The sequence below is a fragment of the Epinephelus lanceolatus genome, chromosome 14 (genome assembly GCF_041903045.1).
Source record: "Epinephelus lanceolatus isolate andai-2023 chromosome 14, ASM4190304v1, whole genome shotgun sequence".
Taxonomy (NCBI): Eukaryota; Metazoa; Chordata; class Actinopteri; order Perciformes; family Serranidae; genus Epinephelus; species Epinephelus lanceolatus.
The window spans coordinates 26,981,960-27,006,593 of NC_135747.1; the positions used below are offsets into that span (position 1 = coordinate 26,981,960).

Genomic DNA, 24,634 nt, shown 5'->3' on the forward strand with positions numbered 1-24,634 from the left:
TAATTCTCTAAAATTTGCATTTCATAGGGACAATGCAATCTAACATAGTTCCAATACAGAGAATGGGAGTGATGTGTTGCACAGAGAGTCCAATGCTAATTTTCAGCTCTTGTCCCTAGTTGGGCTTTTATATGTAGACCTAAAAATGTTATCAAAAATATACAGTTTCAAACATCATACAACTGGAATACACTATAAACATGGAAGACACAATAGAATACATAAACCACAATCCACACACTACAACACACACACACACCACACTGCATTATCAAGATCAAATCATCTAGACTGGGCTGATGCAGCCCGCAATATCCTACGAAAAACTATATGCAAATTCAAGAATATGTCTCAGTTTCCACACTTAGTCAGTCTACTACTCACTATGAAATGTGACTTTTCATAATTTCCCACTAGAGTGGAAGCTACTGAAGAAGCAGGTGAAGTCATCCCCTGCCTTGCAAACCATTTACAATCTAAAGTTTTGTCAGTGCCTCAGCAGCAGATTTCCACCCATATTGTTTTAGGATAGGAGTCTGATACAGATTCTTTTGTACTGAAGCTGCTGAATGACAATATTTTGCACAATGTTTAATATCTTTAAATATGACCACAGTAAGTATTCATTGTTATTTCAGAGAGCTGTATTCTGGTCAAAGTGCAGCATGTTACGTTAAGTATCTACTCACTGTTCAAACTGCTCCTGAAACCTCAGCCTTTACATGAGCTGGACCTTTTGGCGGGCCAGCTCTGGACCACGGCCGCATGTTTGACATCCCTGATCTCGATATTTTGAAAATGCAGATTAGTGCAACATCCAGAGCTCAGCCGTCTGAGCTATCCTTCACTATCTATCATCAACAGGATGTCTGACACAGCACAAGTTGCCATAATACACCGTCAAAATGGCACACATCATCTCAGTAGACTCCATTTAGTTATCAACTTGCTGCAGTGGGGTTAGTTGCTCTAAAGGGCTTTCTAGTTGTAGTTATCTTGCACTGTGATCCAGATAAAAAATGAACAGAAGGCATGACGAGTGTAATACTAATTAAGTGGCAAGGTCTTTCTTTACATGGATTAATAGAAATGGCTACAAGGCTGTCACAGACAGTAACTGACAGAAGGTGAATGAAGGGAGGAGGAGGAGGAGGGCAGGACAGAGCAGTGTCATTATGATAGATCTACATCAGTCTATGATAAAATAAAATATGACCTTCATGGAAGAGTCATCGGAAGAAAACCTTCCCTGCATCCTCACCATGAAATTCAGTGTCAGAAGTTTGCAAAGGAACATCTAAACAAGACTGATGCTTTCTGGAGAAAAGACCTGTCAATTAAAGTCCAGCAAATTCTGGAAGCAAACATCACACCATCTGTAAAGCAGCTGAAGATGAAGAGAGAATGGCTTCTACAAGACAATGATCCTGAACACACCTCAAAGTCCACAATGGACGCAAGAGGAGCAAGCTGAAGGTTTTGCCCATATCCTCACAGTCCCTCGACCTAAACATCGTAGGCGTAGGCTCTGCGTCAACATAGAGTCTATGACGTGCATCTCCCCAAAAATGAAACTACACGTTGCGGTGACGCAGACCTCCTGTCTATTTTGTAACCGGAAGAAACACTAAATATGATGTGAAGATAATAAAGCCCCCCACAAAATAGCATTTTAAATCTTGTATGTGATTTGTCCCAGCTTTTTATGAGTAGAGGAAAGCTTAGCTAGTCGCTAGGCTAATTAATACAATGTAAAATGCCACAAACTTGTGCTAATAACGTTAGCATGTTGTATTTGTGGGGAAAATGTGTCCAGATCAAGACAAGTGTTTGTCTGTGAATGCTGCGAGTTATACTGAAGCCAATTTGTGAACTTGTGTGTGAAATAGTCTCTATTAAGCCATGTTTAATGTGTATTTAATGTGTGTTTATGGGTGTGTTTTGAATCAACCAAATTTTACAGCACTTCAGAAACCCTGCCACTGACAAGTTCTTTGGAGGTGTGGCTGCAGAGTGACACAGACACACCACCGCACAATTGTAAATGCTCACACAATGTAGGCCACATGTGTAGGCTAGAGCGTAGTCTCTGCACAGAGCTGTAACACAAGTGTAAATCCTGCTTTACACCCTTCAAACTCAAGAAGGCCTCATGATGCCCCCAGAGAAGCTTTGGTGACCCCTACTCACCTACTAGGGGTGAGGACCCCCAATTGGGAACCAGGACTGGAGATGAGTTGGCAGGCAGAGAGGGATCATAATTAGTTTCATGGTAATGTCTCAGTTCTGACTGGTGAGATGTTACAGTTGCCTTCAGTCTCACTCTGAACATTTTTTTGCACTTAGACCATGTGATAAAACAGTGTGTTCCTTTGTTTATGTGATAAGAAATCATACATTTAATTAAGTGCTTATCAGGTGTTTTAATGGTAAAAAAGAAATTAAATTACTTTCATTCAACAGTCACTTTTTAATTGGCTTAAATTGTTGATAGAATATAAAATCAGGAAATACACATAAGTAATTTGTTTTGCCTACTATTTGTTTTCAGGAAATGTTTCACTTTATGTGTCTCGGTTTTTTTACCCTTCAGAGCATATTTTTGGGTTGCCAAAAAGGTTGTTTTTGACATCAACAGGAAGTCTGTGCTATCAAGGGGAAACAGTGCACACACACATTCAGACACACACGTACACGCCAAATGTGGCAAAGAGTATTTTCATCCTCCGTAAAGTCGCTATTTCATCAACTTTTTAATGTTTTTTTTTAATTAAATATTATTTATTATTAATATGATTATTGTTTTTTATCCCCTGTTGGATATGAGGAACACAGCTGACCAAAGCGACATTACTTCACAGCTGGAAGGTTTTGCAATTCTGTGGAAAAGCTAGTTTTAGAGCCAAGTGTGCCAGCTCACAGTCAGCTGAACTTCTGCTATGCATGTTAAAATAAACACTGTCTAATATTAGAAAAAGGAGAACAGCCTCATGCCTGTTAAAAGCATAGATCACTGCAAATATTACTTCCTCACATGTCAGTATATGGTTTTTGAAATCCTATCAGCTGTAGAGTTTATGAGGACACACCAGTAAGTCAGAGTCTTCTAGGTGTGGGTTGATTTTATGTACCTTTCTTAAGTTGTTTATCAGCATTGAACGTTTTGGCAGTTATTCTGAAGGCAGAGTGAGGATGCACTCTAGAAAAAGAAAAGCTGAGTTTTACTGTTCATTCACCCTTCCTGATCTTATATAGGGCAGCTAATATCAAAATGCCTTATCGCAAGATGTACTCATGAACCACAAACTCCGCACAGAGCTCGCAGACCATAACCACATACACTCAGTGATAACCAAATACGTTGCTGTCAGTTAATCTCTGATCTGCAAACTGGGGATGAAGTCCCTTAGTAACATCTGCACCCACATTGGCGCTCCATAAACAGCACACGTAAGCAAGTCTGCATTGTGTAACCCTTACAGAGCAAGATGTTCTGACACCAGCAGATATGAGACCACAAACAAATAACACTTACTCAGCATGAAAGCTTTTAGCTCTTGACTAACTTTGTGAGCAGTTTGATATCTAAAGCCTCACTAAAAGTAAAATAAATGCAGTGAATTAAGGTTATAATGTTTGATTAAAGTTTTTTTTTTGGGGGGGGCAGACTTTTCAAATGTTGTTGTTGTTTATTTCTTTTGTATTCTATTTGTATTTAAAGGAATTATATGATGTAGTAATACTGGAGTTAGAAATCAAAAAAAGAGAGAACAAGAAATTAATCTAAATACAGAAAAATATAATAATATATGATAATTAATTAAATAAAATAGGATAAAATAAAATAAAATAACCAAAACAATGGTTACATAAATTGTGTTTATCGAGATATAATTTACTGATAACTGATACATTTAAGTCACAGGATACATTTCACCAGCACAGGAAACAAGAGGATCAGGAGATTTAAGTTTTCAGGAAGCGTTGAATCAGCTGATCTTGGCATTTTGGTGACTGTGTAGTTTGTGCTGCTGTCACATTTTATTGTGTCACAGTGAGTGGCGTTTATGATGTTTTTGTCCTCACCAGTTATATCAGTGAGAATATACTAGATATCAGAAATGTAATACATAAGCACCAAAAGCTACAGCCTCCAGAATGTAAAGTAGCAACATCTCTGTCTTAGTTTAAACAAAACCTGAATTTTTTTTAACATTATAGAAAGTATGATTTAGAGCAGGGCTGTTGGGTGTAGCCCAGGCAACAAGGCCTTCATATGTAAGGCAGTCAAAGCTGTGTTGGATTTGATGTATGGTACAGTACAAATTCAAGTGACCGTGTCTAGCTGTTGTCTAACTTGGAGTGTTCACACAAACTGCCTTGAAAGAGGATGATCATGTGACTTATCAAGAAAGGAAACTGGTGTCTTTGCTTGTCAGACGTCATCCTGTGTGAGAGAAGAAGGCAGGTGTTTGAGTGGAAAGCGGTTTGGAGAGAGGGGGGAAGAGACAGAAGGAGGGAGGGATTAGTTAGTCACATGTCCTTCATGTTTCTTTATCATGAGGGGTGCAAGGGATGTTCACTCTGTCTGGATGGGCTGGTGAACCTGCTCTGCTCAAACCCTCAGCGTCTTTGGGCTACAATAGAGAAAGTGAAATTGCCCAGTTTGATGTTGCTGTAGTTCAGGAGGAAGGATTAGGTTAAAGGCTTGATGTGTTTTTACTGGTGTGAGAGGTGCTGTGCTTGCCAGTTTAAAGAGCAGCCTGAGGACAGCAGGAGATGAGGGACATGATGTGGATTTATGCCGCTAGTATCCTCTTGTTGTCTGAAGTATGGAGCATGGATCAAGGTTTGAACATTAATACATTCTACTTGCATCTTCACAGTCTTTGTTAGAGACAGCTTTAAGACACAGACATGGCTTTTTAGAGGAGCACAAAACGATGACCTCGTAAGGAGTTGTCTCCACAGACACTAAACATTGTTTTAAACTGCATCTTTTGTGGGACTTTATAATTTATGTAGATATGCTGTGTGAAAATATTGTACACTTCAATAGAACTCAAAAATCATGCAGCTGTACTGTAACCTGTGACATGTCAGTAATACCTGGATTAGTAGTATACTGTAAATTGGTTTGACACTGAGATTTCTGCTAAATTATCTGCGCTGTGACTCACAGTGCAGACAGTCAGTGGAAAGAACAAGCCCGAGGGTGGGGTAATACAGATACTGACAGGGGGAGGAAAACCTTCCACAACACACGTATGAAAATGTTGCCCCATATTTTCTGAATGAACAAGCAGCATGGTGCCTCTTGCCTCCTCAGTGGAAACCATGATTTCAGAACAGGGCACACACTATGATGCAGCTTTTCTCCACTGTGTGGTCTCTGGAGGGTGAAGCAGCAGACGCTTCTTTTCTGGGTCTGTGGTTTTGTCATCCCACCCCATGCACTGTCATTTGCTTACATCTGTCAAAAGTAAACAAGTCTCAGACCCCCATAACACTCAGCAGTGAGAGCCAGTGAGGACTAAATTTTCTGATTAATATCTTTGTAGTAGCAGGGCTAATGTCAGTGGGTGTCTTACAGTGCAGTCAGGGAAACAGGGGAGATTATGAGAGTAACGCATGCATTTGTCTTTGGTATGCATGTGCAAAATCTACCATTAAAAGGGTGCATTAAAATATCATATCACATCTGGACAGGACACATTGAAACACAATAGAAGTTGGATAAATAGAAATAAAGTGCCGTTTCTGCCACGTGTGTGATTTAGCCCCGCTGCAGTTGGTCATATCATGGTTTTAACTGTATCGCTTCACACCCTAATCAACTAACTAACTAAACTAAACTAAAAATGAATAACAGATTAACCACTCTGATTGTTGCTCCACTGATTGTACACTTCAGAATAAATCACTAACTGCTGCTTTCTGACTGAACAAATTTTACTAACTTGTTTCTAACATCCACCTCCATCTCTCTCAGGACCTAATCAAAACTTCACCTCTGTGAACACCAGCGCTTCTTATCCTAAAGGTTTTGGTAAACTCTTTTCCCCTTTTTCTCTTCAGCTATTTTGCAGTATGAGTAAAATATCAAATAAGACTATGACTATTAAGTAGGACGAGTGAAGGCGCAGGAAGTTGAACACGATGATGAACATTTGTATTGCTCATTTCCTGATTTTAAAGCTCTTTTTTTAGTTGAAATGAACTACAATCATTGAAAAAGTGCTTTGAAACGAGTTATTTATGATGAATAACGGTGTAGTCATTCTACTTTAATTTATTTTGGTAATATATTAAGAGGCTCTATTAAGTGTTTGCCCACTTTGAAAAAGTGATTACAGAATTGGATTAAATGGATAACTGTATTTTGTTAGTCTTAGTCATGTTACTTCACATGAAACTTGATTTTTGTCATCTTAGACTGATAGCTATCAAGTGTTTTACTTAAAATATTTGCTAAGAAGGTTTCCAGACAGGCATATTTTATTGTCAGTTATAAACATAAAGCAACTATATGATGTATTTTAACTGTTTGTATCCTGTGTAATGCTTCATGCTGAAAGCATCTGTGTTACATGCTATTTATAGTTTGTTTTGTTTTATTTTTTGCCGCATGTAGAATTTTTTTTCCTTTTTGCACGTGTATGTATGTTGTATTTATTTAGGCTATATTAGGATGTGTGTAATGTGTTAATTGTTTTATAACAGAATAACCCCAAATCATTTATTAAGCACAATTTATGCATGTGTAAATAATGCAATTATTCTTTCTTGCATCCTTTTTTTTCAGTGGTCAGACACTTAACTTTCAACCTGGGGAGCGAAGCTAACCTGACATGCAGCAATAAGACATGGAATGAGACGATATTTGTCACCTGGACTTTAACACTGAAAAATAAGAATAAAATATGTAGAATAGCCTTTACCCCTGGAGACACAAGCGACTACTGCAATGATGGCAAGTCACTCCAAAACACATCCAGAGGTCAGTCATACCTGCATATCCCAAACTTCTCAAATGATGACGTGGGGGACTACAGGTGTGAGTCAGTTTACAATGGAGGAGTCGACGTTTATATGATGCACGTGAATATCACAGGTAGGACTTTTCTCCTCACAATATTAGATGATTTAAAAAAACATGTGATTGATAAAGTTTACTTCTTAAAGGTCTAGTGTGTATAATTTAGGGGCATATGGACAAACATGGTATATGGCATTCATAATTATACTTTCATTAGTGTATGCACCTGCATAACACCTGAAATAAGTACCATTGTGTTTTGTTACCTTTGAATGAGCCTACATATGGAGCAGGGCCTCTTCCACAGAGTCTGCCATGTTGTTGTACAGTAGCCCAGAATGGACAAATTAAAGGTTAGCTCTCGATAAGGCCATTTGCAGTTTTGCAGTTTTGGATTTTTGCATCGGCCACCATCCTACACGCTGGGCACATGGGTGAAGTTTCAATCAGTGACCTCATTTTATGCCACTAAATCCTACATGCTGGACCTTTAAAGGGTCAGTTCACACTCAAATCACACTCACAAAAATTAGTAAAACAGCAAGTTTTGGTGCATAGGCATTGATTTGGGGGGAGCAGGTGATGTGGCGTCTTCTTTATTTGTAACATGAGCATTTGTTTCGCCTAATAAAAACATGACTTATATTTTGCAGAATCAAATTCACTGATATCACAAGGAAAGGCAAAAAAAGGCTCAAATTGGTGCATAAGAATTAACCAGATTGCAGAGAATGAAGTGTTTGATGTTCAAAATTTTCTGAAGGAGAACACCCCCAACCCATGTTTCATGTGTGTCCCCTCAGTGTTGGTATATAAGGTATACCTTTGTGTGTAGTCTGGTTGAATTACAGCAAGCTGAAGTATTTGATGAGTCTCGTTTCTCCTGTTTTCTCCTCCCTGGCTCAGTCCCTCCTACTATATCAATGTGGTTGGAGCATAAGGACAACAAGATGGTGGCAGTGTGCAGAGCTGCAGGAGGAAAACCTGCTGCCAACATCAGCTGGAGTCATGCAGGAAACTCATCGTCTGTGGAAACTAACTCACATGGATTTTTAACAGTGGAAAGTCGCCTTGAGCTTCCTGAAGGAATGGACACAGAAAACCTGAGCTGTGTTGTCAGGCACCAGTACTGGGAAGAGAAAAGGAGTATAAAACTCCCAAAAGGTCAGGCTTTTGCAAAGTGGATAAGTCATTTTATGTATTTTGATGAACACTGACTAAGTATTTTACATTTTAGTGGCAGTTATGACTTTGCAAACTCATGTGCTGTATTTATGTAAAACAGATTGTTACAAAACGTCTTCACTCTCTCACAGCAGGTTATGTGCCTCGGCTGTTCATCATTGGTGGTGTGGTGATTATCGTGTTGTTGGCAGGAGTTCTATTTTTTATACATCAGAAACTAATATTATTGAGGTAAGCATTTTCATGTGTTGCTAAATGAATTTCAGTGACATGCAAGCATTTTTTTGTTGAATCACTGAGCTGGTTTGTGTGTCCATTTTTCGCCAGGCGATGCAAGAAGTCCGTAACCTCACCATCCAAACCTCCACCGGTGGGTATTCTTCCTGTCAGTCTGCAGTTGACACTTTTGCATGTTTTACTGAACTTCTTTAAGCTCTGTTCATGACACCTCTCTGCTGTTTTACAGACAGAAGATGTGGAGGAAGTGGAGCCCTACGCCAGCTATGTTCAACGTGTGAACTCTATCTATAACTCCTCTGCAGATTTGTTCACATAAAATCCTGCACATGCATCACATGCACACTCTTAAATGCACATGTCTCTGTGAGAAAGTGCGAGGGCTGTGAAACTGAGAAGTGGTGAAATAGTAAAGACAGAGGGGAATGAGATGAAAGACTTCCGATAAGAGGGAAGCCTCTCAGTTTAATTCTGCCTGAGCAAAACTCTCGCCTGATGGAACAGGGGATGTACCTGATTGCACACACTGGCTCCAGTGCACAGCACTGCAGCCCACTACTCCCTGTGTGGGTGTCATGGAGAACTTTAATAATGACTACAGATACAATGATTGCTGGACTGGAACGAACACCGCCTTCAGCCAGGCACAACACTCCAAGACTACAGAACTTTTGATGTGCTGCAATTGTATGATTATTGCTATCATTAATATTATTATAACACATATTTCTAGATAAACTGTAAAGAGATGCTCACTGTTTAATGGATTCTTGCTGAAGTCAACCCAGTAAAAGTCCCATGTGTAAAACTGCCTCAAGATAATGTGGACAATATTATGTAAAATATTCATGTCTCAATGCAGAAGTGTGTGACTGAGTGTATTAAACACACATCTGAACACATTGCTCTCCATGTAGCTCAGCAAAATTAAGAAGAACACTAAAAATAGTGCAAAAGAACAAGTAAACAAGGGTGTTGTTTTCATCAGGTTGAATTTTACAGTGCTGATAACAAGTGCTGCAGTTAAAATGTCACACACAGCCACACTGTTTTCCACTGTGGTTAATATCTAAAAAGATTACATGTCAAGATGACTTTTACACCCTTTATAGACATGCAGGAACTTACACTTTCTGTCACCCGACTGATCAACACTGGGTGGGGCATTTATGAAATGGAGGTTTTTGGGGGTTGTAAATGTCTGTAATTTTGTCAAAAGTCCTCTGCTATCTTAATGTTTTTATTGGGGTTGACAAATGCACATGTTCTAAATACTGAAAATGTCCCCCTCCCCCAACATTTTCACTTTTGCGATTAATGATTATTAGCCGGGGCCATCCGAAAAAAAAAAAAAAAAAGTCTCTGAATTTGGTGCAATACTTTCATTATGAGTGTAAACCCATTTCTAAAGAAACTGTTAGGAAGTGGAAACTGGAAAAAGTGGACTGTTCTGCCATCTACTGGTGGACATCATCATGATCATGCACTGTATCACAGTTCATTTTAATTTCTTAATAGTGCTAATAATCTCTGCATTCATGTAAATTTGGAGTGCCACTGTTGTGCCTTTTCTGCAGTTTACAGTGGAAACGCTTTTAATTGTGTCAAGATAAAAATCCTGGGCCCTATAGATAAGCAGTCTTAGTGGGCTCCCCAAAATGTAATTTAATTTAATTTAATTTAATTTAATTTAATTTAATTTAATTTAATTTAATTTAATATTATTTTATTAATTTATTTTTACAAAGTTATTTTCTTTTCTTTTTTGGAACTCCTATTTTCCTTTCTTTGGAAAAAACATGTATGTTGGTGCTCAAGCACAGTATTAGCATAAGCAGTCTCTCACCCAGCTTTAGCTGTGTTTAGATTCTCTTGCAGGGTTGGACTAAACCATTTAGCACCTTTAAGGGGTGAGAGGGGCCTCAGGGAGCTTACATTTTTTTATTTATAAAGTTCAGTACTTGAACAGATTTATTCAGCCAATGTTAATTTAATTCTGGCACTGATAACTTTTCAGGCTCCTCTCCTAATCTAAAGAGATGCCCTCCTAATGTGCCTCCAGTATTAATGATTGAGAAGAAAACCCACAGCCTGCTAATAAACATGCAGGGTTTAGACTTTCTGTTGACTTCTGCTATTAAACCATAAGGTGCAACAACTATAATCTGCCTTCTACCCTCACACTGATTATTAAGTGCAACAGAAAAAAGGAAACTGACAGATAACCACAGGACATGACACACTTTGCCTGTCTTAGTCTGTCACTTGTCCACTTCTGGCGAACACATCAACATGATTTTTTCTCTGAAATGTGGCCAAGAACCTCACTGACAGTTTGATCTCAAAACAGATTATTGCCATGACATCTTGCAAATACTTTGTTGCAATGTAGCTGATTAATTTCACAGAACAACTGACTAAAGTGGTAAGGTTTAATCAGTATAAAAGATCAGTAAAGCCACAATGAAACAAAGGCGCTTACAGTAAATTACACCGCCCTATCATTTAACATCCACTCAAACATATAAATAACCCTGTAGGTAGAACAGGCATAGACACAAACATATATGCACATACAAAACATGAAAAATATAAATTCTCAAGCCTTAAATATGTATTTGTAGTATATTTGGGTGGTGTGCAGTAGTTCTCAGGAGCGGTATTGCAAAATGAGGAACTCCAGGAAGCAGATGAAGGTTTGAGTTGAGGCCATAAACATTATATTCTTCCAACATTGATCGGATGACATGTGGGCATATGAGCGTTGTTAGTAAAGGGTGGTTGAGGCTGATTAATGTGGGGTTTCTGCAACTGAAACTTTGGTTAAAGGTTTCAACAAAAACAGATAAAGATTATCTGCCGTCGAGTCATAGAGTGACAGCAGGCGTGCTCGCATTAGCCATCCTGACTACAAAGTCAGTGTTTCTTTCTGTTAACAGGGTGTCATAGCTGCTTTTTCCTCTCAGGGTGGAAAAACAGTTCCACCACTTTTGTAGCACAGACAGCCCTTGAATGCTGAAAGTAACACACTCATTTTGGAGAGCAAATTTTCTACAAACAAAATCATACATTAAAAAACATGTAACGAACATTTAACACATAGTGACATGTTGAAACTAACATTGCTTTGTCAGAAGCTGGTGGGCTCACTGTTTTGGAGAAAACTGACAAAACCTCTTGCATTAATGGCAAAAAAAGTTCAAGCCCAAACACCAAAGCTCTGTCCAAAATTGATATTACTTCTAGACAAGGAAGTATACTTCACCATTTCATACTATAATGCATGCAACATCAAATGCCAATTAAACTGTGACTTTGGAGAGCTAGTTAGCCGAAATAACCTCTCAGAGAGAAAGCAAAAATACTTTTCTTAAGATTTATTACTTATTTTTATTTTTAGCTGTTTCAAGACTGCCCACAATTTCCTTTCTGTTTCTCAGCAGTGAGCTTAATTTCCTCTGTGCAACACATTATCAGAGAGTAGGACCCATCAATAGCACATTCAAAAATAGAAAGAACTCTGCAGGCTTTGAGTTGACTTTAGTTTGCCATTTTCCTAGTGTGCACGTTCTACATACTGTGTAGAGCCTGTAGTATGAATTTGGTAAAGTTCAGTTTCATTTACTTCCAAGTATTGTGTTACCATAACGACAATTTAGAAATCTATTTGTAGTACACACTGGCTACACTAATTGTGTTGGCTAATTTTTCCTGCAAACTAACGTGTATGCAATCAGATTTATTTAAAAAAGATGCTGTAATATAGAAGTTTGATTGTAGAAAACAAGTGTCGTACACTCTGGCTCCATATGCATATCTTTTGTTTTATGTGAAGTGTGACGTTTCGTCCATCTTCAAGATCAACAAGCAAGATCAACCTGCTGATCTTGAAGAAGGCCCAAAAGCTGCAGCGTCACGTGTGTGCATCACAAGTTTATTGCCAGGAATCAGCTCCTCATTATTATTCTTGGTGTAAAAAGTAATAATATAAAAGTTGGTCACATAGTGGCTTTAAAATGTTGTCATTCACGTCATGGTGTAACTAATTTGGTGTATATGATGCTGTTGGATTTGACAGTTTGGTTGCTGTTCTTATGATTGGCAAATATTCGTCAAGCCAAACACCAGGTTCATTTTCCTCTGACTAACTGATTCTGGATAATGTTCTAATGTCATGGCGTTTCATATCAGACTGAAGAGCCACAGATCCTCCACCTGAGGTTGAGTTTCTTCTGTACAGACGTCAAACGTGATGCGGGTTATTCTTCTTCAGGAAGGAACACCACAGTTATGTTCAGGGTGGGGGTTACATCAAAAGTGGAGCGAAACATCTTGGGGGCTTCTTGTTTCCGCAACCAGCTACTGTGGATGTTTTTTTTGTTTCATTTTGTCACAGTTTCTTCAAGTTTGAAGATCAAGATTTGACTAACAGTCACATTCCCGAGTCCTGCATCATGCAATAACCTGAATTAAGATTTCCTAGTTTCTGTTCACCCCATGAGAACATAATCATCTGTGTTCTCCTCTGTAGACGAGCACTTGGACACAGTTTCAGGTTGGAGTGCCGCTGCTGGTAGGTTAACTGTTGCATAGTCACAATCATCATCAGTGGTAGCTCTGGCTCTAGGTGATCCTTTGGCGGTGCTGTGGTCAATAGAGGCATACGTGACATCCTCGTTAGGCTGTCAGGAGATAACACACACAGAGTGAGATTCCTGAACTTATGTTGCACATTATTTATTGTTCTTTTTCATACAGTGCTCCTGCAACCGGCAGGTTCTTTTTTTTTTTTTTTTTAAATGTGGTTAGTGGTTTTGACTTCCTGCGGATGAAACAAACAGCCTCACAGTTTCTTTTACAACAGGGGCCTCACATTAATGTTCACCCAGTATGCAAATCTAACGAGGCATCACCTCTGACAAGGCTATCATGAAAGCACAGGAGCACACCCATGTCTCATGAAAAGCTGGAGCTGATAACTATGAAGATTTATGCTGAACAAAAATAGACTCAACATTGATGTGGGAAAGTTTACCTTGTTATCTGTGTTGCTTTTTCCACCTGGTGTGAAATCCCCTGAAACAGAAAATGCAAATGTATGACATGCAGCAAAACTGTCCAAAATGAATACACACTGAATACTATAAATAACATTAAAAGATAGTTTTACCTTTCCCTTTCTTCTTTGTCCTGACATTAGATCAGGTTAGTATGATGAGACCACAATAAGGACACAGACATCCAGAGCATTAAACAGAAGAATAAAACCCATTAGTGTGTGATAAATAACACGACTGAAAACATTAATTTAACTTTTTGAATCAGCTTTACAGGTAATAACTTATTTTCGCACAGTTTCATGTCAAACATCAAACAATTTCCGCAACAGCTCCTCAGAGGTGTAGGTTTTACCACACAGTAGTGTTTCCTTGACAGCTCAACACAAGACAGCATGTGCTGAAACAGGAAACACTTTACATATGCAACCCACATCTGTCTGTGACCAACCGTCTATGTCAGTGACTAACAGCGCTTGGAACATATGGAATTTCACATGCTTCTAGGTCAGCATCTCACGCCATGTTGTAACAAACACATGAAACACGCTGAAACTTAGTCTGTTCTTCTCTGGTGCCCATTATTTCCTTGCTGAACAAATGCAGAAGCTGCCTGACACAGCACCAGACTGCGGCATTGTGTCATTCCAACGCTAGCGTTACTTTTTAAAATGGTCTTGCCAGTGTTTTTTTCTAATTTAATCACTCTTGTTTTAAATATTTTTGTATAAGAAGCACTTTCAGAAAAGCATTAATTACAACCTGCTCCTACAGTATGTGCATCTAAGGATCATTACTCACCCTGAAGTGCAGTTACCCATGATGTGCCCACAGAGTCTGGAAGTACACACTGTAGCTGTCAGCAGGTGGCAGGTAGCAGTGTTTGGTCGCTGTCGCAACCCTCAGCTGTAGATGACACTGTGGTAGACGCTGATCTCACTGATCTCTCTGCACACAGGCCAGAGAGAGAGCAAGAGAGAGAGAGAGAGAGAGAGAGAGACAGAGAGAGGGTGTGTGTGTGTGTGTGTGTGTATACAACAGCCCTTTGGTGTGCCATTTTGATTTCCTGTTCACAGTTGTCTCTAACACCACACACTCGTGCATGCTCACGCACACACACAGATGCACACACAAGCATACACTAAGGTTGTAGGGGACCTCACATGGACACACAACACGAACTGTCTGATCAGGATGGCACAGCGGTGATTACACTTCCTGAGAGCTCTCAGGACACTCAACCTGTCACAACCTCTCAACAACAATGTCAGCTGAACTCAAATTTATTTATAAAGTACATTTAAACAACTTGCATTGACCAAAGTGCTGTATAAAAGGAATAAAGTGCTGAACACATACATGAGAAGCAACATAGCTGTCAGGAACATAGCTCACACATTTAGAGACACAACACACAGGCACGTGTCATGGAAAGCCACATCAGGGGCATTCAAACACTAATTAATAAAAGTAGGTTTTGAGCATGGACTTAAATGAGTCAGTGGTGGGGGCAGATCTGATTGGGAGGTGGATGCTGTTCCACAGCTTGGGGGCAGACACAACAATAATATGATCACCCCTGACCTTAAGTCTGGAGTGTGGGACAGCCAGGAGCCCCAGGTCAGCTGACCTGAGGGACCTGGAGGTAGAATAGAGGGTTAGAGGGTCTGTGATGTAGGATGGGGCCAGACCATTAAGGGCTTTGTACACAAACAGGAGAACCTTTAAAGTCAATTCTGAACTTTACAAGCAGCCAGTGGAGAGAGGCTGAAACAGTTGTGATATGGTCTCTCCTCCGGGTATCTGTGAGAGGCCTGGCAGCAGCGTTCTGAGCCAGCTGGAGGCGGGACAGAAAGGACTGACTGATACCAATATACAGAGAGTTACAGTAGTTTAAGCGTGAGGAGATGAGAGCGTGGGTGACTGTCTGCAGGTTTTTGAGGAAGAGAAATGGCTTGATTCGAGGTGGAACCTCTGCTGCTGTCCTTCTATCATTGCTCTGTGGAAAGTGTCCTGACTTATGGCATCCTGGTGTTGTACGGTAGCAGCTCTGCAGCTGACAAGAAGGCCCTGCAGTGATAAAAGCTGCACAGAAAATAACAAACATACACAAACCTGTCCTGGAAGGCACTGTCACCTCCCGCTGCCTCCAGAAAACAACAAACATCCTGAAGGACTCATCTCACCCTGCCCACCATCTGTTTGACCTTCTGCCCAGGCAGATGTTATCGGACAAGACACACACCAGCAGACTGCTGAACTGTCTTACCTCAAAGCCATTACTACACTGAACTACACTGAATTACTACTGCAGTGAAATCACACAGCCAGTAACATTTAATATTTATATCTACATCATGTGCAATAACTTTATTCATTTATTTATTTTATGTGCAAATACTTTAGGTTATCTTATGTTCATGGCATATGTTGGCATATGTGTGCGTATGTGTGCATACATTTGTGTGCAGTATGTGTGTGTGTTTAAAGTACGGATGATATTTTATCCCCTCCTTTATTATTTATGTATTACTTTTAAATGAGTTCAGTTTTATTCCGTGCACTAAATTTTGTCCATCCATCCATCCATTAATCCATTCATCCATCCATCCATCCATCCATCCATCCATTTTCATCTGCTTATCCGGAGCCGGGTCGCGGGGGCAGCAGGCCAAGTGAAGCACCCCAGACGTCCCTCTTTCCAGCAACGCTTTCCAGCTCCTCCTGGGGGACCCCAAGGTGTTCCCAGGCCAGATGAGATATATAGTCCCTCCAGCGTGTTTTGGGTCTGCCCTGGGGCCTCATACCAGTGGGACATGCCCGAAACAGCAGTAGAGCCATTTACCCTATTTCTAAGGCTGATCCCAGCCACCCTTCTGAGGAAACTCATTTTGGCCGCTTGTATCTGCAATCTCCTTCTTTCGGTCACTATCCAGAGCTCATGACCATAGGTGAGGGTTGGGACATAGATGGACCAGTAAATCAAAAGCTTCGCCTTCCAGCTCAGCTCACTCCTCACCACTACAGACCGATGCAGTGCCTGCATCACTGCAGACACCGCCCCAAACCGCCGATCCATCTCATGCTCCATTCTATCCTCACTCATGAAAGAGACCGCAAGATATTTGAACTCCCTCGCTTGAGGCAGCAACTCTCTCCCAACCCGGACAGAACAATCCACCGGTTTCTGGCAGAGAACCATGGTCTCAGATTTGGAGGTGCTGACTCTCATCCTAACTGCCTCACGCTTGGCTGCAAACCGTTCCAGTGTATGCTGGAGGTCATGGTGTGGTGAAACCAACAGAACCACATCATCTGCAAAAAGCAGAGAGGCAATTCTGAGTTCTCCAAATTGGACCCCTTTCTCCCCCCCGGCTGATCCAGATCTTGTCCGTGAAAATCACAAACAGGATCGATGACAAGGGACCGACACCCACCAAGAACGTGTTTGACTTCACACTGAGTATGCGGATACAGCTTTCACTTTGGTCATACAGGGACCAGAATTGAAAAACTGAAATAAAGACAAGTCAGCTTATCTGAATTTTGAAAAAGAAAACATGTGCAGACACACAACCTACACATGCAGCAGTTTTCACAGAGGACATTGTCTTAATAAAAACTGCTAGCTGAGGAGTGTAAGCTCAAATGTAGTTTCTTTCAGTCTTAGCTATGAATCATAAACTGAAACTATGTGCATTGCTGCATATCACAGGAGGGTAACACAGTCTAGGTGAGGCCAGCTGACCCTGTTTGCTCTTGTTGCTGTATTGTCTCATTTGCATGATTGTGCAAATTTTTCTTGATGAGAAAAATGAGGAAGTCACAAACCTTTTTTTTTCGGTGGAAAGTCCAGTTTACTTTACATGCTGCGTCTTTGTTTTGAGTAATAGACCTTCGTGGCTGTAATGATCACTCAGAGATATTTTTGTCATATGCAAAATGCAGTAAAATCAGTTTCAGTAAGTCTACAAAAAGCAACACAGAATGAGAATGATTCACTGAATGTTCATCATGAATTATTTCAGCTGTCAAATATCAGATGGTAGAGATAAGGTAGATTTTAATATAACTTACACTGTATACTCACAAATGCCTGACGCAACCATGTCTTTATGTGCAGTAGACGACACTACGTTACACACTGGAGGGCACTGTTGCAGCAGTCCGGGTGATTCACACACAACTGAACAAGAACATCAGTAAAGAAATGTTATGTGTCTTCTTACACCATCTGCTGGTTGCAAACAAGAAATAAAAAAAAAAACACCTTTGCAAAGTACTGTATCATCAAAAACATGTTGCAGGACATCCATAACCACCAGTCATCCACACCCAAGCAATTCATGTATAGTCAGGTTTTTCGTTCAAGGCCTCAGTCTGACTTTGAAAGCAGGATATCTGCAACTTCCTGTCGGGCTCCTGAGCCACTTTCAAACAACCTGTTGTTGGTTGAGATGATGAATCTGTGCATACAATGCCCAGCTCCTTGACAAGAAGTGACATGCCCACTCAATAACCTAGATAACTTTGCGTCTCAGTTTTTTGCATTGAGGATGACTGAATCTGATTTAACAAGTGTTTCTGCAATTGGAGAATTAAATGGCAAAATAACACATAATATGCAGTTTTCAGGTGTGCACATTAACAGCTGTTATGTCATGACACTGAAATTCACACATGCAGGCTGGTCTTATAATATGTGTGGGAGGACAGGAAGTGGTGAGCTTGTCACAAGTGAAAAGAGCCCAAGCGGTAACTAGAGTTTTAGATAATCTCTCTCAGGTCTCAGGTGATGAACACATCAAGCGTGATGGATAGATTAATGCACACCTCTCTGCTGATATTCTGCTTTTTTACATTTGTCTGCATTAACGGAAGAGGTCAAGGTAAGTCTAAACACCCTTTTATCCTGTCACATGACTTTAAAGGGAGCACGGTGGAACATTTTAAATCGATTATAGCTATTAAGTGGACAAGAGAAAACATTTACACTTTTGATTACAGTTCATAAATTTCAGTGTAATTATTTAATATATGTGTGGTGTAAACACATTGAGTATTTAGTATCTTCCGGCTATGTAAGTCCAAGCTAGAAGACAAGAGGTTAAGGAATAAGGAGGTAGACTGTGCTTCAGAGGAACTAACAAATACATGACAAGAACAAGATAGGAAAAACAGTGAAAATGGAGCAGCAGTGATGATATTGCGATTAAATTATTGATGTTATATGGTTTTTTTTCAATCATAAATGGCATAGTTTAAAAAATCTCTTTGATGTATTTTGAAAATGTGACTGTATTTCTTGCATTAAAGGAATAATGTTATACTGTAGCTAGACGTATTTGTCAGAATTTACTGTAGCATCGCAGCTTGGTTGTACTTCCAGGTTGTCAAAATGTGCTGCTTGTGCGGTAACCCCAGCCTCACTATAACGTTGCCTGGGCTTCGTTTAGCATCTGTGTGAGACAAAACAGGCTTTCCCTTACTTCTTACGTAAACCCATCTGAATCATTATTAGATGTACAGGGCAACAGAGGTAGTTTAAAGCAGTGGTTCCCAACTGGTCTAGCAACGGAGTGCAGATTTCTCCTCAGTCATTAGTTCAAGGTCCACACAGTTTACACATTCAGCGTCATACTTGAGATCGGCGATGTCGTCGAGCTACTTTACTGTCTTTGTCAAGTAGCTGTCCATTATTTACTCACTCTACGGCGGGAAATGACACCTCAAAATATAAATTATGTGCCGGAAATTCACTGCACATAGAAATTAATTGTTTTTTTACAAACTTGACATCTTTGTGAGTCACTTGCGTTCCATTCAGAATGACCCAGCATTTGGGAACCATTGGTTTAAAGAGAGTAAAAGTCCACTCAAACACCAGACTGACCCAGCAGACAAGTGTCCTGAAACTAACAAACATCAACATTGCTTAGGCATTGGTGCCATGTAAAGCCTGGTGTTCTTTTGTGACACCGTTGTCTTTCCCACGTTTGTACCATTCAAGGTGAAGGGTTTTGAAGCGACATCTGCAACCTTTTGCTAACCCTAACCAAGTATTTCCATCCATCCATCTTCTAACCGCTTCATCCTCTTGAGGGTCGCGGGGGGGCTGGAGAGAACCCACGCTGACACAGGGAGAACATGCACAGAAGGGCTCCCACACCTGGGATTGAACCAGCAACCCTCTTGCTGTGAGGCGACAGTGCTAACCACCACACCACCGTGCCGCCCCTAACCAAGTAGTTTTGCTGCCTAAAACCTAACCGGCAACCCAGTCTTACTGCCAACCCTGCCAAGATGCACGCAAAAGGCTGCCCTCAGGGTCATTTTAGTGACGCCTGGGGCTTCTGCCCAAGCGGAGAAAATATGTCAAGTGGGGATGACATCACATTGAGTAGTGAAAGTTACTTTTCTGTTATCTTGTATTAATTCCATAAATTATTAACATTTTTTTTTTTCAATTGTAATTTTTAGGCTCTCCTCTGTCATGTGAAGTTAAGCTTATGGTCCAGCAAGGTGCGACATGGAAAACTGGCCCACAACAAAATGTGACAATCAGCTGTCCTGTCAAACACTGTGGAGAATCACCAAGAGTCACCTGGTGTAAACTGCTCGACACATACGAATGCAAACAGATCAATAATCCCACAGAGAATGTAGAAATAAGACAGACGGATGTACACGGTAAGGATGAACTGATCTCATATTTGACTTTCACACGGATTTCCATTCGTGATGATGGCCTGTACAGATGCTATTTAAGAGGACCCAAATATGAAGAGATCAGTCACGCTATCAATGTCTCGGTTTCAGGTAGGCAGTTTTTGCTCCCTCAGTGCCAAAATGTAGATATAAGATGGTTCATTTCAGGAGTTAATTTGAAGTGTTTTCTGTAACTTTATAGACTTAAACCAGGGGACTGAATACTCTGACAATAATGCAGGTAAGACCCTTTACTCATTAAACTATACACACATTTTAATGGACACAGTTTCAAGTTTTAATTGTATATATTTTCTATTAATCTACAGGTTTAAGCCATTTGGCTAAAAACAATGCGGGTAAGAACCTTTATTTGTTGAATTATACACACATATTTTACTGAATACAGACTACACTAATACTGATCTATTTCTTCCACTTTTGTAGATAAACTAAGCGGTGCTGGACATGAGAGTGCACCCTGGCTGCCCTACTTCTACATCTGTGTTTGCATAGCTCTTGTGGTTCTCACACTGACAGTGTTAACCTTCCTGAGTTTTTATAGCTGGAAACGTAAGAACATTAATATGCATTCACAGTCCAAATTACTGCAACAAGATTTCTACATCTTACCACATAACAAAGCAACATATTTCAATGTCGCCTTCACAGGAATTGGAACGTACAACCTCACAAAGAGACAAGTATCGCAGGTAAATCATGCAATTTCTTTCTTGCTGAGTTAGATGAGAAGTTTGATGCCACTCTCATCCCTTATGCTAAATATGAAGTTACAGGCAGCAGTCAGTTAGCTTTGCTTAGCATCTCTAAAGTAAGGTACGCTTTATGCTCGCCCAAGTGTCCCCAGCGTGAGGTTCACATGCCAAAAAATTATGTCGTCATGTCTTTCAGGTCGAGCACGAAGTCATAACCAATCAGAGGGAACGTAACGGGGGGTCACTGGGCTAGCCATAGGTATAGATTTCAGGGGGACATAGGGGACACGTCCCCATTAACACTGAGAACATGTGCATTTGTGTTAAAAGCCGATAAAAACATGAAAGTAGCAGAGGATTTGATTTTGATGAAAGAAAAGACATTAATGCACAAACTGGTGCAGACAAAACCAATGCAGGAAATTGGCTAGCTAATGTTAGCTGAAATGCTAGCAGAGATAAGTTGGGAGAGGTGTGGTGGTGCTTCTGCTGGATATACTTCAACAAATCATTCATTTTATTCAATAAGCACTCTACTGTTAGGCCACACACAGGCAAGCGAGGCCTGTTTCCTGATTTTGTGCTAAGCTAAGCTAACCAACGGCTGAATTTTAGCTGCATATTTAGTTCACAGACATGAGGGTGGTGTCAATCTTCATTTACTCTTGGCAAGAAATGTTCTCAAAATGTCAAACTATTCCTTTAACCATTTAATTCCTTTGTTCAAGAGTCATAATGTTGTCAAGCATGAGTATTATATGGTCTTATTTAACCTTGTTCTGGTGTTTTGATGTCATAGGAAATGGCCACTCATGTGATACCCGACCTTCCTAAAGGGAATGCTCCGTTATCTCTTGTCCTGTGTGACACCTACTCTCCACGCACTGAGGAAAGACCACCATTACAACCTCCCCAAATGACCACAGGGATCCAGCATGGTCTTGGAAACACAGCAGACGGCAGTCAAGTGTCAGACAGTGCAGTGTATGCTATCGTCAACCACCGACAGCTTGGGAGAACTGCTAGAGAACACCATGCTGCGACTAAACAAAATAAAAAGGCAGAATATGCTACCATCAATGTTTCCTGAACATTTTGGATTTGTCACAGACACATGCAGATGAAAACATAGATGGAAAAATGCACACAAGTATGTGATGGTGTCATGGAACAGACGAAGAAGCTAAGCAATTGACCACAATGCTGAAAAGGTGAACGGAGGAGGCTTGTGGTCACGCAGATGCGCAGTACAGTCAGCTTTAATTAACCAGATGAGACCAAAAGCAGTTCAACCTTAATGTCTCACTTTTCATTTTGTTCTAGGCCTTGATGCTCTTTGTTAAAAGCTGTAGTTATATTTCAGTTGTTTATTTCCCCCCAGTCGTTTCATTTACTCAGAAGGCATTTCTTCGTCATAGCTTTAGTGGATTGTTTAAGAAAAGACTGTAGATAAGTAGATTTGTCATATGCAGACACACTGAATACCTATTGTACATTCTTTTGTCTGATTTAGTAGTTTAAAGACTGAAGTTTGGGAGGTGACTATGTCTTAATATAAATAAAATGAAATAAATTGCATTCCATTATAATCCTTGGCTGGTCTGTGACTGTGGAAACATTTTGTTCTTGAGATGATGATGATGTTGAGATGATTATTTGAATATTTTAAAGACATAATAAGTTGGCCAGCTCATCCTATAATTCTGTGTGGAAGAACACTACCTTATTTACAACTCTGGTACTTTATCTCACACATTTTATTTCCCACATGTAGCCCTCAGTGGAAACACAGTAGTCTGTCGACCACACCAGTGTGGTTTGATTTCAATGAGCAGGAAGTCAAAGAAGGAGATAGAACGATTTCTTGACGTCATTTGTTGTTGCAGATGTCCCACCGCTGCTCAACCACATATGGTTTACATACTCAGATAAGTTGAGCAGTGGTCTTATCCTGATGTGATAACACAAAGCGAATTATATACAAGACAGAGGAGTGCTGATCGTCTGTGTTAACAGAAACAAAGAGAAGACAGGCTTGAGCAAAGAAGAGATTTTATTAAAGAAAATTATATAACAGTAAACCATTGGCTCATGGTCCCTGACTTCTGTGGCTTGTGACCCCTTAAAACAAATCTAATTGCGAGCCAGCATCACAAGTTACACCCTTACTGTGAGTTGTGAGTCAGTTAAAGAGTCGTTTTATCTCTCAGACTGTTTAATTTTAGGGATTTTAAGAGGCAAAAAGAGGTGAAAATATCCAGTGTTTCACCAGAAAAAGCAACATTTACCAAAAAGTAAAAAAAAAAAACAATGTTGCGCTGGCTGGTATTTTCTTTACTTTGTTAGACTGTGTGTGTGTCATCATGGCAACATGTGGTCCAAGCGACACCTATAGTAGTGGAAAATACCACAGAAGCAGTTCTGAGTATTCTGCAAGGTACTAAGTCTGTTTGTGTGTCTGTGGACAGAGTTCAAAATGAAAGCCAAGTTCGAGGATGGCTGTGGTCCGAGCAAGGGTTGGGGGGTATGAAGAATGGATGGGGCCATTGTCCCCCGACTTTACACCCCTGGCCCACAGTCATTTTAAGCCGTGGATGGCTGTATTGTGCAAGACGGTCTCTGGGTCTTCTCATAATCACATTGTGACCCTTTCAGATTTACCTTGTGACCTCATGTAAGGTCTCCTTGTGTTGGGAACCATCAGCAAATGCACAATTCAATTCTCAGAAAGGCTTATTTAATATATACTATAATAGGCTCAATACACTTGTTTGCCTGATCAAAATTAACTTTGAAGTTACCATTGTTACAAATAGCACAGAAGGACTTCATCCACTGTCACTGAGCACATTATTTATTAATATAAAAACTAAATAAAGCCACTCCCAGGCTGGTCTCTAGCAAGAATAGCTAAAATTATGAAATATGAAACAGCTTTATTCCATGATTTATCAATCATGGTGAAAGTGGTGAAACTACTTATATTTGGGTATTGCTGGAAAACAAAGCTGCACATTTACATTTTAAGTGATTGATTATATTGCTTATGTCTCAGCTCAAGTTTATTAGGTAATGTTTCTTATTTCATTCATTCATGTTGTTTCCTGTTTTACTTTGAAACTCACATCTCTCCTTTCAGATCACTTCACTTCCTCCCTTTTGCTGACTTCACCTGTGTCTGATTGTCTGTCTCACCTGCGTCTCGTTATCCCTCCCCTCATTTAGTGTGTGTCTTGTTTTCTCTCAATGCCAGTTCATCTTAGCTACTTGTGTGTCTAGCATTCCAACTTTTTGTTTCTCTGTGCCCTGTCCTTGGTTTTTTAGATTTAGCCTGTTGAGTCTTCCTCTGCCTCATCCCTATTGGATTTATTTGCCTCTACTGATTGTCCTTCTGTGTAACGAACCTACCTTTTGACCAATAAAGACTTTGTTACTTTACCCAAACTGTCTCTAGAGTTGTCCGTTTGAGTCCGCTCTCACCTGGTTCACCACTTGTTACAACTAACTGGCCAATAAGTGTCATTCTCAGTCGACTCAGACGACATAGTTGCTCACCTTATTTAACCCCTAAAACCACAAATCACTCACTGTCCATCATGCTGAATACATACAGTGAATCATACTGACAGAGACTGATAATTCGGTTTTCTTTAGATGATGTCCAGTGGAGCAGAGTGTTCCCTGGGCTGTAA

The 24,634-nt window shown here is 40.1% G+C and overlaps 3 protein-coding genes across 4 annotated transcripts; 2 read left to right on the forward strand and 1 right to left on the reverse strand.

Moving 5' to 3' along the window:
- Window positions 1–4,518: 4,518 nt before the first annotated feature.
- Window positions 4,519–9,361, forward strand: LOC117251082 (cell surface glycoprotein CD200 receptor 1). The gene is made up of 7 exons (XM_033617062.2): window positions 4,519–4,849; window positions 5,993–6,049; window positions 6,806–7,114; window positions 7,946–8,203; window positions 8,356–8,455; window positions 8,552–8,594; window positions 8,691–9,361. The coding sequence occupies exons 1-7, from the start codon at window positions 4,780–4,782 to the stop codon at window positions 8,778–8,780; spliced, it is 927 nt and encodes a 308-aa protein (XP_033472953.1). The 5' UTR covers window positions 4,519–4,779; the 3' UTR covers window positions 8,781–9,361.
- A 1,522-nt stretch (window positions 9,362–10,883) lies between these two features.
- Window positions 10,884–14,465, reverse strand: LOC117251169 (uncharacterized). Its single transcript, XM_033617189.2, has 4 exons — window positions 14,320–14,465; window positions 13,632–13,651; window positions 13,497–13,537; window positions 10,884–13,143 (listed from the first exon to the last, which is right to left on the reverse strand). The coding sequence occupies exons 1-4, from the start codon at window positions 14,337–14,339 to the stop codon at window positions 12,952–12,954; spliced, it is 273 nt and encodes a 90-aa protein (XP_033473080.1). The 5' UTR covers window positions 14,340–14,465; the 3' UTR covers window positions 10,884–12,951.
- Window positions 14,466–18,273: 3,808 nt separating this feature from the next.
- On the forward strand, window positions 18,274–22,520 carry LOC117251726 (B- and T-lymphocyte attenuator). Of its 2 annotated transcripts, XM_033618244.2 has the most exons (7): window positions 18,274–18,407; window positions 19,999–20,337; window positions 20,429–20,467; window positions 20,556–20,585; window positions 20,674–20,799; window positions 20,899–20,939; window positions 21,742–22,520. In XM_033618244.2, the coding sequence occupies exons 1-7, from the start codon at window positions 18,314–18,316 to the stop codon at window positions 22,030–22,032; spliced, it is 960 nt and encodes a 319-aa protein (XP_033474135.2). In that variant the 5' UTR covers window positions 18,274–18,313; the 3' UTR covers window positions 22,033–22,520. The 2 variants fall into 2 exon arrangements, with proteins under 2 accessions (XP_033474135.2, XP_078030671.1); XM_078174545.1 differs by lacking the exon at window positions 20,556–20,585.
- The last annotated feature ends 2,114 nt before the right edge of the window (window positions 22,521–24,634 follow it).